Here is a 16,061-nt window from a genome sequence, read left to right on the forward strand (position 1 = left end):
TAGTCAACGAATGGCGGTGACGTCTCCCCCACCCCACCCCCACCCCTCTGCTGCATACGCCAGAGCCGGGCTTGCGTTTGCGTCTGCGCACGACTAAACGACAACGATGCAGATTTTATATTCTGCCACGCATTATGACAGCAATTTCTTGACATGTTCATCATCTCGATACTTTTTGATGGCTGCTCACTGTGGGCCTAACAGGAAACTCGCTGTTCAAACTGAAAGGAATTGACATATTGTGTATTGATCGCTCATAAAACAGTGCCCATAGGAATTGCGTAACTTATACTTTAAATTTCAAACTCAGAAAGTTCTGATATTTCCTTATCGGAAATGGCATGAAAAGGGGTCAGTTTAAGAAGTTTGTGAACTCATCTCCTATTAGAGCTAGTCATTTAGAAGTTGTGACGTCATGCAACCGACACGAGAGACTGACTTATTTATGATAACGTCGTGTCAAGCCGTTGACCTTTGGGGTTACGTCGAGTTATCACCAATTATGACACTATGAAGTGATAGGCTGAAGATTCTAAATGTTATCAAATAATGCTCCTTTCTTTTCAGAACCGAGATATTCCCTTTTCTTGGATTTTTGAATTTCATTAAGATGCTCTTCAAAACAAGGCGGGCTCACCTTCTCAAACACATGTAAGGGCACCTCCGGTTAAAGTGGGGGCGCCTCCTGTTAAAGTGGTGCGTCTTCTGGCGGAAAATTGGCGTACCCGCATTTAGAACACAGATTTGCCAGTTGCGGCGTAACACCGCTTTACAACGCGTGTCATGCAGAAAGTAATGACAAAAATCAATGCTCCACCCCCTGACTGTGACTATGTTAGGATTCGGCGGGGAAAACACCGCCTCTATAAGAGTCAAACCCAGCGAAAACAAGCATTAGATTGCATCGATCCAGCTGCTCGGAGGAGCGAAAAAAGTTCGTTGGTTTCTTTTCTTAACGTCTAATTGGCTGGCTGACATGTTTTCCTCCTTTCCCCCAGGCCTGATTACGCTATTATTGATTAATATGAAATCTTCTTCGGCGCATTGCGTCGCTGTACTCGCACAGTCGTATTTTTCCTTCTTTCCGCATAGAACTGCTTTCGCCCTTTTCGTGCACTCTCATACTTTTTATTCATAGGTTTTCAGTCAAGATAAGTTGTATGTGTAGTGTTGCTAGAATGCGTGAAATCAGACAATCCTAAGAGGTGATACGTAGATGTTCACATACGCATTCGAGGTTTTTAAGATTTCTTTTGCTATTACAATCTAGTTTTATTAAAATAGATCGGACAGGACTGGTGTGGCCTTTTCTGTTGCCTTTTTTCATGTAGTCATTTTGTCTTGATTTGGGGAACGAAAAAGAAAAATGTGTTGATGCAATTATCAGAGTCAATATATTTAAAGTGGTAATCCACAACGTATTCTAATTGAATGTAACAGGGTAAAATTAGACAAACAAGATTGTAAAGTTTAATAAAAATTGTCATAAGTCATAACCACGGGACACATTAATTGAGGTGATGGCGTCATTAACTCACAAATTCACTATCATCGTGTATAAAACTATGTCTACATTTATAAAAAACATGTTTTTGGTCGATCACTTTGCAATACAACCCCCTCCCTCCTCATAAAAAGGAGGAAAACGCTCACTCCTACGTTATTCAAAACATGATAAAAATTGTGTGGACGATGTTATTTTCTCGTGTTATTTCATGTCAAAAAGACTTAGCGACGATTAATGTGTATGTCAGTGAGATGCGTAGTCGTCATGCGTAGTGCTTGCTGATCTACTATTCGTGAAACTTTCGTATTTCATAATTGAACTGTTTTAGGTACTATATGGGCCTCGTTTTGACTCTGTTAATTGCAAGCAACGCGGACATGGCGTAGAAATGGATTTACTGGACCTGCAGAAATCAAGGTTCCTCAGGGGTATGACGTCATGCTAAGTTCATATCACTTCTATGATTTCCGGGCGTCGTGAATCGAGGGAACAGGTAGTAACACAGGGGCCGCATAATTTTTGATGTTTGAGGCTAGCTGGGCCAAAGGGGGAAGGGGAGGCAGGGTTTGGCTCAACGCTCTTGGTGGCGTCAAGGAGCAGACCACCACCCCCCCCCCCCTCCCCACCCAGAAGAAATTCCTCGATAACTCGTGGGTTCGAATGGCGTCGTCAGGTGTCGAGGTTTTTCATTTTGAGTGTTTTTATTGTTAAAGTTGTATGTTGTATTGCTTAAGTTGTATGTGGGCTGTAGGGTATCCCCCCCCCCCCCCCCCCCCCGGTTCTGCAGCCCATGTAAGGGGAAGATGTAGACGAAGAAACTGACGAGGAAAATGACCTCACTCTCCATTGCTGAGTAAAACTGGATCATGGTTCCTCACATCTAAGATCATGACGAGACAAGAAAGAAGTGATACGTCATCACTTGGCCCCTTCATGTTGTGAATGACGCTTGTCTGTTGGGGCAGATTGACAATTGAGTTTTACATGTGTATTCCTCCATGATCGAATTATCACAAGGCTAAAACCATTTCATATCATGCGACTCAAGCGCACACTTCTCTTAGCCTACCTTTCAGACAGTGGGTTGTTATTTCAACACTTATTAGCCTGAGTGCAGGGACTGCATGGCATGCATTAGACGTCAGAAAATCTGGATTGACATTCCAATCATGCGCGTAAGGGGAATGAAACGTATAACGTAAGATCAATTCATATACCTTTTGAATTGCTGAGTGGGAGGAAAGCAAGTTTACAGCCTGAAAGTTAGACTAGTGTATTCTATATTGAGCTTCTTATCTAAAAATGCACGAGGACTTTTTTGATCGCACCAGAAGCGCCCATCAGAAATTATCTGAGAGGAAAATTTAAGAAGTATAAAGAAAAAAAAAACACCCACTATAATTCCTTCCACCCTAAAGAAAAAACAAACAAACAACAAGTTAAAAACCCAACTTTTGTTGTCACATATATGCCGTATTTTACTTCCCTTTGTTTCCAAAAGGGCCGAGGGAGGAACTTTTCTGCATTTAACGAAAGTGACGTCACACCCACGTGATCAAGACACCTTGTTAGTACTATACTAATCGGATGACGTGTTAAATGACATTCTCTGACATTCACACTGTCGCGACTTTTTAAAAGCTTGTCCGCTTCTCTCTCGAAATTTGATCTGACGAGTTTGGTTGTTTGGTCGTCACTCACATGATTCGTCCCCAGGTATACTTTCCTGAAATATCGAGGGTTCTCAACGCACAATCACCTATTGGGAGCTATCATCCGAGTTTGCTGAACATGTTGGAAACGCAAATAATCATTATTTTTACCAATGACTGTAAAGACCGAAGTGGACATGTCATAACTCAATAGATTGCGTTTGATATGTTTGTTTGTTTACTTGCTTGCTTGTGTGCTTGCCTTGATAGGGAAAATGTAGACCTGTTTCACTACTCCATTTTCAGTAAATATTCAACATAATATCTAAAGTGAAGACTTACTCAATTACAGAGACGAATCAAATTCTTGTATAGCAATTTCCTTATTCGTCATTAAAGTCTGCATCCGAAGTTGCATATACTCCCGTTTTAACACGTTAATTTTAGCACTCCTCTTATTTCATTCACCCTGCCATGCAATGTGAAACGCAGTTATACACCAAATGTGATGATGCGAACGATGAGGATATTCGCATATATTAAACGCTCACCCAAATTTTGAAGAAGCAAAGTCTCTTTTCTTTTCTTAGAAAACAAAATAATCCATTCACTTTCTTGATGTCATATACTCTGAAGTTAAAAACACCAGTGAGTGTGTGTGGGTCTGTCTGTCTGTCTGTCTGTCTGTGTGGTTGTGTGCATATGTATCCATGCAAGTGTTTAGATTTATTTTACAATATGAATCTCTATTTGTTAACTATCGTTTATCATTCGTACATTGTTTACCTCTCGCACATTCTAGTGTACATATAACGCCTATGATATAATTCCTGATTCACTCTGTGTTATGTTTCGGCGGAAGAAAAATGAGAATGAAAATAAATGAATTGAACCGAACTGAGCAAGCTACGTCGTGCAGGGCAGATGGCTTTAAATAAGTTTCTCCAAAGGGCTTTACCTCCGTGGTGACTGCAAGAGACTCGAACCAGGGATAACAACTGAGAATGTGTGGTCATATCCACTGGGCCACATCGGCTCTCGAAAGTTAAAAGTGCAAATCGTGTTTGAGTGTTTTCGTATTCTCGCCAAGCCAGACATGATATCAAAGTGGCAGATTTCTAAACGAGGAAGACGGGAGTTCGACGTGTGGCGAATGCATCCGTTATTATCATGCAAGATAGGCCTACGTTACGTACAGGAAGACGAATATCATCAAATGAAATCTAATCGACTGATCTCGCAATGGCAGAGATTAGAATCAGATAGAATTAGATGAGATGTCAAAAACTTTGGATTCGTTAGAAAGCAGGGAATTTCGCGATTAAAGCAAGGTCGCGTGATGAGCAACGAACCAATCCCGTGACGAGATATTGATCACGTTGCGAGTAACTAATGAATCAGTTACTGGTTACAAGACTCAAAATATTAATACGGAAACACCACTTGGGAATGCACAACTAATGAAATGAAATATTTTTGTAATTTCTATTTCATTTTCGCTTAACATGCTCACATAGGAAACGGAAAAAAATAGTATTTGCCTTCTTCTTTAAGTGGGATGTTCAGAAGATTCGTTAAGTTTCCTGACGACGCACAGTGGGCCAGAATGAGCTCAAAGTGCGCCAAAATTATATCCCATGGTTTCTTTTTACCCAAATTTGGTGTCAAGGGGTAATTTGGGGCGTAGAATTGATTGAACATAATTTCAAACTCATATGACGTCACTGTGATGCTGATTTTTCATTGGCTACCAAAATCGGTCTGTAAATGACGAATAAAGCAGTGCAAATCTTAGGCTGTTTTATTTTCTTTAAAGGTTGATTTGAAAAGGGGTTCATTTATCTTTTCACATTCACTGACACTGCTTATCTACTATTATTGCATACAAGATGCTTACATAATTGGCCACAGAAAGTGTATAAATATTCGGCGATCGAATTCATGCTGCGCTGGAAGTTCCATATTATACACACGTACTGCAAAATAATACTGTTGTCCGTGTAAATTAGAATAAGTTTATGATGTACGCTGTACTTTTGGGGGAATTTCTTCACTCTATTCTAGCAGGACATAAATGTGTGATATCAAATCAATCTCTCTACTTTATAACCTTAGGCCTATGCCATATCAATTTATACAAGCGCAACACTCGAAAAACCATTTTGTCTAATTTTACTGGAAAGATAACAAATTGTGAAGTCAGTAATCAGGAGAATGAAAGGTTATGACTTAACAACGATAAGAATGAGTCTTCCGTGTATGAAGGTTTACTTGAAAAAGCTATAATAAAAGATTTTTTTAATGAAAAATCTATCGGAATCACTATCATGTGAAATTATAAATTCATCCCCATTCCACAAGGATTTTTTTTTCTCATCAGTCAGTCGTCGGAAGCATTTTTTTTTTTTTTTTTTTTTGCTTCCGGCAACCCACCTAAGTATATGGGATCACAGTCTGATGAATCCGACTTGTATTTGTCGCCTATCAGGTCAGTGTCAGACAGGTCGGGCATGATCCCATGAGGCAAGATCGTCCGATGAGGATCACGTGAGCAATGTCTGACATTGACCTGATAGTCGACCGACACAGTCGGATTCATCAGACTGCGATCCGATACACTTTGGTGAGCAGCCGGATAGCAACAGACTTTGCTTCCAAAGAGTAACCGATGAGAATAGAATATCTGTGTTTAGGTGTATAACGTTCTATCTGCATATGTCAAGAGTAGGATCGAAGTATTCAGGTGTCCATACAGTATGTATCGCAGAGGGAATAGCTTGTTTACAGCAGTGGCTATGACAATATGGACAATAGTATGGCTATGACCTTGATTATGTGCAATTATGTACTCTTTTATCTTTGAAAGAAGGGTCTTTTAGGTACCGGAACTAGCCCTATTCATATATTTGTAACTCTGTTTACCTCTAATTCAGTGTTAATCATGTTTGCGGGCCTTTAACGTGCAAGAAAAAAAAAAAGATGAATTAAAATATAATGCCGCCCTCATGCGGCGCCGTATGATAACAGAATTCCTAAGCGGCTGCTAGGTCCAAAATATACGTAATGTGCCGCGGAAAATCGGCTCTAACACAAAAAGTGGCAAAAGGTGGCAGCCAAATCTGGTATCAGCTTAAAGCTGAGACATCAGGGAATGTTGTAGTAATAGAATTTAGTTGGAAATCCGTGGCAATCTAGACTTTTCATTTGGATATATCAAAAAAGACAGATAATTACCCTCTTTTCAAGGATATTTACTGAAAAATGTTCATGAAGATTAAGTTTCTTTGCATTTTTATGGCATTCATAACGTAAGATAAACTCTGAGAAATATGTGGGAGAAATTACAGGTTGATATCTCAAAAACTATATGTCGAAATTACGTATTCATTAAAGAGGTTACAATTTGCTTAGAAACTCTTAAAATGTTGTATTTTGCTACTTCAGGTAGGAAATATATCCCTTTAATGTACATATCTGATTTAAATATTTCAATGAAATATTCTTCAAAGTGTTTCCTCTCAAGAGCGCATGTCAAAAATTAAAAAATCCCAAGTGCCCAAAATGACTTTTGGCGCACTTTGGTATCTCTCTGGCCCACTGTGCGACGCTGTACACGGACAGCGCCGTATACAGGAATGCTCGGTAATACATGTTCCTGGATTTTTGTTACTCTGTGTATCAGTGCATATCTTTTTCTCTCTCTCTAGGCAAGTAAACGAACTATCCATCTATACATTCATGATCTTATGCTGACAGTGCATCCACTCAAAATGACGAATCCATGTTTTGTATACAGTAACCGGAAATACGGAACATACCCTCCTCGTCACAGAGCCAGAAGGTTAAGGAAAAGTATACCTATCTTATCGAACATGACTGTCATCTTATCTCTTATCAGCATTAACTAATCTAAGGTTGGCGGAATTCGATGATATCTTCTCTGATTTCAATGTAGACCATAATTAGCACATCACGGTATCTTTTGACCCTAGCTTCCAACCTCAATTTAACACAAATTCGTGGACGTGTTTCCGGTCTCACGAGATACACTCCACCAAAAACCAAACTAGGACACGATCCCCCCTTCTCTCCCTTTTCCTCTCTTCCGCCCCCCCCCCCCCTTCTCCCTCTCTTTTTCTCTCTGTTGACATGCGTTCACGCGGGAAACATCTTAGCTAGCTCGCTTTCCCTTCTATAAGTGTAAGAGTTTGTATCAAATTGTCCGAAATTCTTTATCTTTATCACAGCAGCATGTTAAAAAATGCCTCTTGATAAAAGCACTGGACCTAAAAAGGGGCATTCCATTGACTTTCTGTGTATATTCCCTGTGTGTTAACGACGTCTAAACGGTATGTTGAGCAAAAACTACTAAAAATGATCTCGTCTAGCGAAAATGTAATGCGCAAATGAATCAATGCAATTTTTAGTGCTGCTGATATCGTTTAACTTTGTAAGAAAGTGACAAATCATTTTCCGTGTCTTTTGACCAATTAAAAGATACCATGACAAACGAGAACTTACCGAGTTTCGTCGACCTAAAGACAGTTTACTGATAAATGCTCTGATAATGACGATGCTATTATCACTTACTCGGAAGAAAAGATTACGGATCTGGTTGGGGTGGTGTAAGAACACCCCCCCCCCCCCCCCCCACACACACACACACACACATACGACTAGACTTCATGTCATGAACCACGGAAGTCCAATCATATCAGAGGCTATTATCCTCGTCAAGCGTTTTTTTTTTTAAATAAATGATATTATGATGATGGTTTCTTGTATTTCTGTTATATTCAGAGTTGCTTAATTTGTCTTCTGAAAGGCAGGTACAAGAGATCCTGTGTTTGCATATATGCATAAAATAACAACTGCTCGTTTTCATTTTACACTTTAATGGAACAATGCTTGATGTTTGAACTAATCGTTTATCTGTTTCAACTGTTAGATTCAAATGATATTGTACTCAATTATTTCGTTCAATTGACTTTTATCACATTTATGTATGAAAAGGAAATTCGGAAATAAAATCAATCATCAATCAATCAATCAATCAATCAATCAATCTAATCAGGGAGGTGAGCCTGAATGAACTCATGGTATATCGCACGTTACGGTATTCTTCCATCCACAACTTTACCACCCTACAACTATAAACACACGATCACACACATACATACACACATATGCATACTTAAAAGACTCCGCCGCATGGAGGACAACACTGTATGTAAAGAACCCGATGGTTCCAGCATATCATCAAGACGGTGCTGTGGTGCTTCACCATCTACACACTGAGAATGTAGACATGCCAATCCGGCCCATATACCTTAATCTGGTCGTAACGGACATCTGAAGGTTGACTACTTCATGTCAAGTGTTTTAGTTATACTGCAGATAAGTTATGGCAACATTACCCATAACAGAAGAGGTAACAACTTTAGACAGAGATAGGATAGAAAGAATGCACAAAAAGAATATTGTCATACGAGACGGACAACTGTACCCATATGATAGAGACTGAGATCACACATAGGAATCAGAAGTTCACTACAGTACATCGGTGGTGCAGTGCTCATCGAAATCTTAAAATTTAAAACTGTGCAAAGCTTACTCTTAGAGCATCGAGTAATTTAGTTAAATATGAGATTACTTTATGCATGAAAAACAAAACCACAGATTACAGAGACATAGGGTTCAATGCACACTCGTGAGCCGGAAAACTGAAAGAGAAGAACGAGTTTGTGAAAAACTTCAGATGGGTAATAGTCCCACTTACTTATTCTCCTGCAAACTCCCTGTGGCGTCGTGTTCGCGTGACCTTGATCCGAATCTGGGACGCACTCCGTACCCTGGTCGCATCGTCCCAGATAATTCCACTTGCCGCCGCATCGCTCCCCTTCAATCTTGGCACATCTCGGGCAACAGTTGCACACTCCCAGGGTGACTCCGCCCTTGCAGGTGAGCTTTGAAGCCTTCCGGGGACTGCAATGCAGCCGTTCGCAGGGCGGACAGTTCAAGCGGGTGAGGTCCTCGGTGCCACGCCTAACTATCCTGTGTAGATCCTCGAGGTCCTGCAATAGTTCCTCCTCCGTCAACTCCAGTTTCTCCAGCTCCGTGGTGCTGCTGCCTCCTCCATCTCCACCTTGTCCACCGCTACTGTGCCTTGAGTCACCTAGAGTGATGGCGATAGATCCGAAAATGGACAGAACAAGAACGGGGAATAAACTTTGGATTCCTGATAGATACATGGTGAAGGACCGAAACGATCTCTAAGAATACGCTCCACCCGAGTGAGAAAGTCTGACAACCCCACCCGATGGCGGTGTCGAATGTCAGGCCGTGCTACCACAGTGGCTTCCTTGGACTCCGGGCGAGTTTCATTCACACAGCGCTCCTCACAATATTGGCGTAGGGAGGTGATGAGTAACGTTTTTCAACGCCTTTGTTTAACGACGTCCAGAAGTCAGACAAACTTCAAATAAGTAGAGTCAATATTTGAGTTCGAAAGTGACACGCCGTGTCCGCGTCTTTATTCAGCCCCCTCTGGTGTGCTGACCCACCGGATGAAGAGAGGACGGCCTGATTGACAAGCAAAGGAGTTTTGTTTCGATCTTCTTCTTTTTCCTTTAAAGTGCCCCCTTTTTTCAGATCCCGTGTTGATGGGAGGATGAGGAGGGAAGAGAATGAAGAGATGAACGCATCGCGATTACGAACTCCAGAAACAAGAACTCCAGCACGTACTATGTCTAATGGCGAGGAGCGGTATAAATGAATAACGCGAAGTTCAACAGGTGAGAAGTGCCAACATTCCAGAGCAAATTTGATTATTGCACTCCTCAATGGAAGTTTCTGCGGTGCTTCACTGCGTACCCCTCTTGGTAAATGCTAATGACCTGGATCCGGATAGGTAGAACTTTTTTTTTTGACAACTGCAAGCGTTGCGATTGGCCTCGTCAAGCTCGCATTTGTCCTGCTAATCTGAAGGTGTCGACAATTTATATGCAGCTAACCTTCCTGTCACATAAAAGGTGTAGTTGAATGTAACGTATCTTTCGGAAATAAGATGATTAGATAAAGGATATGAAATAATGTTGTAAGGCGGGCGCTTAGGTGTCTGGACACCATAATACCCCTCTTCTCAGCGACAGCTGGCAGTACCCAAAGTGCCACGGGTAATTTGTCACGTATTTACCCATGTCAACATTGCTACTGCGGTGGCACGCTACCTCGCTCGTACACAGCTAGTATTCGTCACCCATACGCTCAGCAAAATAGTTCCTGGATCCCCCTTTAGTGCAAGTGGAGCAGCCTAGCTCCTTGTCTCACGCTTTCCAACCAATCGTGTCTCGTTTAGCGGAACCATCAGTCAACATCAAAGCATGTCATTCGTCACACTTCCAGCCAATCGCGTGAATCAGTGTCTCGTGTGGCCACGCCCTCTTGACAACCTTTCACCAACAGTCGGCTTGGCAGTCACGATGATTATGTTCTGCCTCCCCCTGCCTCCTCACTCCAACGTCTTATGTCTCTCGGTAATCTCAATACTTCATAATAATTATTCTTTCCGTGTACAACAGTTCCATCTCAATGATTTTCTTCACCAAGATAAAATGAGCAGGCCACAGACAGAGATCACGAGACAATTCACCAATAGACATAAAGTATTAAACCTTCAAGAGGAGAGTTGCATAATAGAACATCAATTCTCAGAAACATAATTTGTTATGAACTCCCAAAAAAACAAAACAAATAAACAAGTGGTTCTTCTGGCATCGCAGAAATGTAGGGGCATTCTCAGGGAACATGAATTATGCAGATGTGTAAAATATTATCAATTCAAATCAAAACTTACCAAATCTAATGTTAGTTGTCTGTCTGACGTCACTCAGATGCACATCGGAGACTCCAATATCCTGTTCGCGTCCTTCCAAGGCACGAAAAACATGAAAGATCACAAACTATTTGTACATAACATTGGAAATATCATGACTACAACCCTTGTCGTGTTTAGCAAACCAGTAAGCATGAAAAGATTTACCTTGATTGAAATATGTTAAATCTGAAAGAGGAAGAGAGAGAGAGAGACTAGAGAGAGAGAGAGAGAGAGAGAGGGAGAGAGAGAATGAGAGATTGATGTGGAGAAAGAAAAGCATATAGTTTAAAACTAAGTTTGACCTAGACATAAGCTTTTAGTAAAGATATCTAAATCATAATTCATCCACCGTGTCCACGTAGACTTTGATAAACAGACTTAAATCGGAGGAATACAAGAAAAAAAGTTTCATCAACATCAGACATTAAATTAGAGATTTATAGAATTCTAAAATCGCCCACATTTCATTTACTTTCCATTTCCCACTAAAAAAAATACATCACAGGGCATTGTCTGAATACAAAGTTTTTCAAATATGTACATCAGCAAGTGAATTGATACATTTATGATGAAGTAATAAACTCTAACCAAAGTCATATAGGTTTGATAGATTATTGGTAATTAAGTTGACTTTTAAATGGATAAATCTGCTAAAAAGTTCAACTTACATATGGTAGTCAAAAAACAACAACAACCTGATAACCACAAAAATCGAAGCAACCTTTGCTGCTAATAAAGAAAATATAGAGGTGAGAACAAAAAGTGTGCTCTGATAATAGATGGAGAGATTCTGTGACGTCATCACATGGCATATCTCTTTCGACTTGTGTACACAAACGTAATAATTATTATACATACCAACATCAACATAAGACTGTTTTGTTTTTCATGACTTAGATTGTGAAGACCTTTTATATTTTAGAGCTATTCTTGTCTTTTTATTGAAAGATTTGACTTTGACGTTTATAATAGATTACTTATTCTAATTGCTTTGCTGTTCGAAAAAAAAAGAATCTGTCGAAGAATTGCACACCGGTAATACATGGAAGATTTGGAAAGCAATGGTGTTCTAAACTTTATCAACAGTGCGAGCGTGTGGTTGCTACTAATATTACAGATTGTGAAAAAATTGAAACATTTGAGATACCATATTTTATTATTTTGATCAGACTCTGATGAAGTTGGTATTACTCTTCTGTCATGTCTATCTAGCTTAAAGGGATTGTATAGTTTTGGTCGAGACCTAATTTCAGGTTTCTAACATTTTTGGTGAGATAATGAGAAACATCCTATGAAATATGAAAGAGCATGTAATTCTATGAGGAATTCAACATTTATTTGATGAAAATTGGTTTTGAAATGGCTGAGATATCCAAAAGAGAGCGATTCTAATAAAGTGTGGGACCCACACTTTATTACGATCGCTTTGTTTTACTTTGTTTTTGGATGTTTCAGTCATTCCAAACCCGATTTTCATCAAATAAACTTTGAATTCCTCTTAAAATGGTATGCTCTGTACTATATCATAAGTGTTTTCTTGGTATCTCGCAAAAAAGTTAATAGCTCAATTCTCATCACCACCAATACTGTACCATCCCTTTAAGTCTAGTTTTGAAACCAAATTGAGCGCAATGAATACTTTCAAGGTTTGTTTCATATCAATCTCAACTTCGATATGGTTTCAGGACTTGATTCTAAATTGAAATTAATCACATTATAAAGTAAAAGACCTTTTTTGCCCTAGTTGTAGACACAGAAAAGTAAAGGTGGTTTAAATAATTCATTGAATTTCGCCCCCCAAAATACAAAGATAAATAACATTAACTGGTAGTTGATCAGGCATCAACCTATTCTTGACGCTTTTTTCTTTCTTGTTTCTTATTGTCTTTCTTTCTTTCTCTTTTTCGCTTTCTATCGAACAGCAATCATATAAAAGAGTTTTAATTCCTTGTAATTCGCAACTATAGCACACAAACACCAGAACATAATATTTGATGTATTTTCTTTCTTTTTGTTAGTTTTTCATTTATTCGCCATTCTGTTTGTTAACCTTTCGTTGATTGGAGGAACCACTGAATTTCGGTCTGAGCAAGCTCGTTTCCCAATTTTGTCGCCACTTGCCGCTAAAACAGTCGAGAGAAGATTGAATGTTGTCTGCTGCGGTTTCGTCGCGCCCATTTGCAGACGATTTTTGCCTATCTTGATGCGCCGTAGCTCCACGCCCCGTTTCACGTGCGTTTACACTTCGTCGCCTGTGTGACCGCTGTCGCGAGGATCCGTCGACAGAGTGGCTCGCCCATGAACTGCACTTATTTGCCATAATAAGGCGATGACGAATAATACCGTTTCTCATCAAATTTTGTCGCCGTTGTAGATTTCTTATAAGAAAGTTAAGGGAAGAAATTATTTGCTGTAATAATTACATACTTCCATTTTGGACTGATATCATTTTGATGTCTGCTGCTTTATCAACATACACAATGTATCAACTACAGCTTCAACGTTTCTGAGAAGAGAAATGTTATCAATGTTATCACTTTCAATGCACAATATCATACAAAATGGGAGAGGTTAAGTGCTAGAATAAGGAAACTTTACAGTTTCACATGATTTTGTCAGACCATGATATTAGTAGCAACGCCTATTATGCAGATATGTCATGGCCTCAAAAGTCCCCCATTGACCTGATGACCTACAGGATCTTCACATGGAGGATTCCCGTTTTGACATGAAATTGAAACAAAAACTCGTGCTCCCTTAATTGGCACTAAAATATTCAATGATATTCTGGTCGTGGAATCTTGAAATTATGACTAAGGGTAGAGGATTTTGGTTCCTGGAGTATTTTTTCCTAAGGCTCATATTTACTGAAGTTTGCGCATCCCCCCCCCCCCTCCAAAAAAAAAGGGGGGGTAGGGGAATTTCGATTTGATAACACCGATACATTAGCTGATTTGTACAGTGGTTGCGACCATTACCAAATCACTGGCTGAAAACGCACGGAGCTTCGAAATCTCTGCTGGAAAGAACACAGTGTGTTCACACTGTGTTCACATAGTCGACTATGTGAAGATCATTTCACTCTGTAATGTGGTTTTTCACGGGGTATTCACATACTGATCTTCTGTATCACATTGTGAATTGATGATTCACAACGTGTTCACACTGTTGAAATGCTCAGTGTGAAGAGATTTCACACTGTGTTTTACATTGTGTTTCACATAATGGGACACTGTGTTCTTTCCACCAGGGAACCATGCCTCTGTCTTATGGGCCACTCTTTGATGAACAACAACAAAGAGCAAATCATTAAAACCAAATTACCAACATAAACAGACTTAGTATAGCATAATAGTATGTATTTACATTATCGCATAAATAAAAATATAACAGAAAATAAATACATAAAGAAAAAAAATTACATACATAGTGTCAGCTTAAACATGATGTGGAGGAACACTTTCTAGCTGTCCAATGCGGTTGACTGGAAAGTAGTGGAAAGTATGTACATGTAAGTGATAACAGGCAATTACAACTGGGGGAGGGTAGGGTTTGATTCTTAGTTTGAATATGTTGTCACGGCCGTCATAATGCGTGAGGCCACAAACTAAATTCGTCATCTTTAAGCATCAGAAACCGTGCATACCGACGCAACCTTCTACTCGTCAAATCTGTCGCCTGGTCCGCTCTAGGGTTGGATTGAGAAAGAAAAGTGAAATCTATCTCTGACTGCACGCTCACACGCATGGTTTGCACCTACTTCGCTGTCGGAATATTGGGGAACTTCTCCTAGACGTCTATGAGCTGCTAGCCCTCACTTTCCAGCTTTTTCAGGACCCACATTATGTTAACCTCACTGTAAAAAATGCGACATGCGACATGTTTATGAACTAAACACAGTGTTAAAAATCTAAACACTTTGTTTAACATCTAAACACCCGGTGTGTATAGCACGTGTAAAGTATTGAGAGTTAAAGTGTTTAGCTTGGAGTGTTTAGTTGGAGTGTTTATTCTGGCTATGTCCATATATATGAAGAAGTGTTGGAAATGGTGTGTAAATTGCAATTTCTAGTTTCCTTTTATCACGAGAAAGTGGAAACTGTTACGACATCAAGATGCACTACGAAATAATTCATGTTTTAGGCCTTTCATGGAAATGCCTAATCAATAAGGAAAAAGGATAACCTAAAAATATGTAATACAACTGTAATAAATTTATATTTTGGTTTCGCATGTACAGTTCTATATTCTAACTGCTAGAAAAAAATGGGAGTTGCCTTTGTTAATAATTTCGTTCATGGTTTAGGGCATTACCGAAATGTTTGTTGGTTAGGCCTAAACACTTCTACTGTCAGGGTAAACAGACGCGTTTACATTTAGAACGCCTCGTAAACACGTTCTAAACACCGCACGTGTTTAACATAAACACTGTGCTACTCAGTACTCTACAAGTCAGCAGCGCATGTGACATGACGGCCGCGGCCACAACGCACGCAGTGGTGCCCTGTGCGTGCGCTTCTAGCGCACACTCGTGCTATGCATAATTATGACCATAATCAATGCACAATTGGCGGGAAAGGAGATGTGCGCGTACGTCCTGTACGGATGGATCTATCTGATTGGCTGGCTGACGCTGCCCTAGCAGCGTGATGTGCGTAGGCCTACAGTACGTGCGCATTCGTTCGAGGCTGGCTTGGTATCGTCCACTACACTGTCCTTACGACTCGATCGACTGCGCTGCTGCAGTGCACTGACTGACTGTACTGTCGTACGTACTAATACTGCACTAGAGCGGATCCAGCTAAGATGGCGTCGAAGCGATAAAGTTCTAGCCTGGCCGGCCTGCATGAAAGCGGTAAGTCTACTAAGTCTGCTAAGTCGGTGAATAACAAGATTTATTGCAAAATTGCCCTCATTTAATGTAAAACTGTAGTAGGCGTAGAAATAGGCTACGCCCTGAAAGATTTTGCTCGTTTGTTTTAGTTTTCTATTTCTAAATCTAACGTTAGAACGGGGAACGCTCTAA

General features: G+C 40.0%; 1 protein-coding gene across 1 annotated transcript in view; it reads right to left on the reverse strand.

Moving 5' to 3' along the window:
• The window catches only part of LOC139732528 (uncharacterized), a 68,184-nt gene extending 58,774 nt beyond the window's left edge, over window positions 1-9,410 (reverse strand). The window contains exon 1 of the mRNA XM_071643382.1: window positions 8,939-9,410. Within this exon, the coding sequence (XP_071499483.1) occupies window positions 8,939-9,410 (472 nt within the window). The remainder of the gene's footprint in view (window positions 1-8,938) is intronic.
• Window positions 9,411-16,061: the final 6,651 nt, after the last annotated feature.

This window comes from Diadema antillarum, unplaced genomic scaffold (genome assembly GCF_040938485.1).
Source record: "Diadema antillarum isolate AM-2024a unplaced genomic scaffold, OU_Dant_1.0 seq00000430_RagTag, whole genome shotgun sequence".
NCBI lineage: Eukaryota > Metazoa > Echinodermata > Echinoidea > Diadematoida > Diadematidae > Diadema > Diadema antillarum.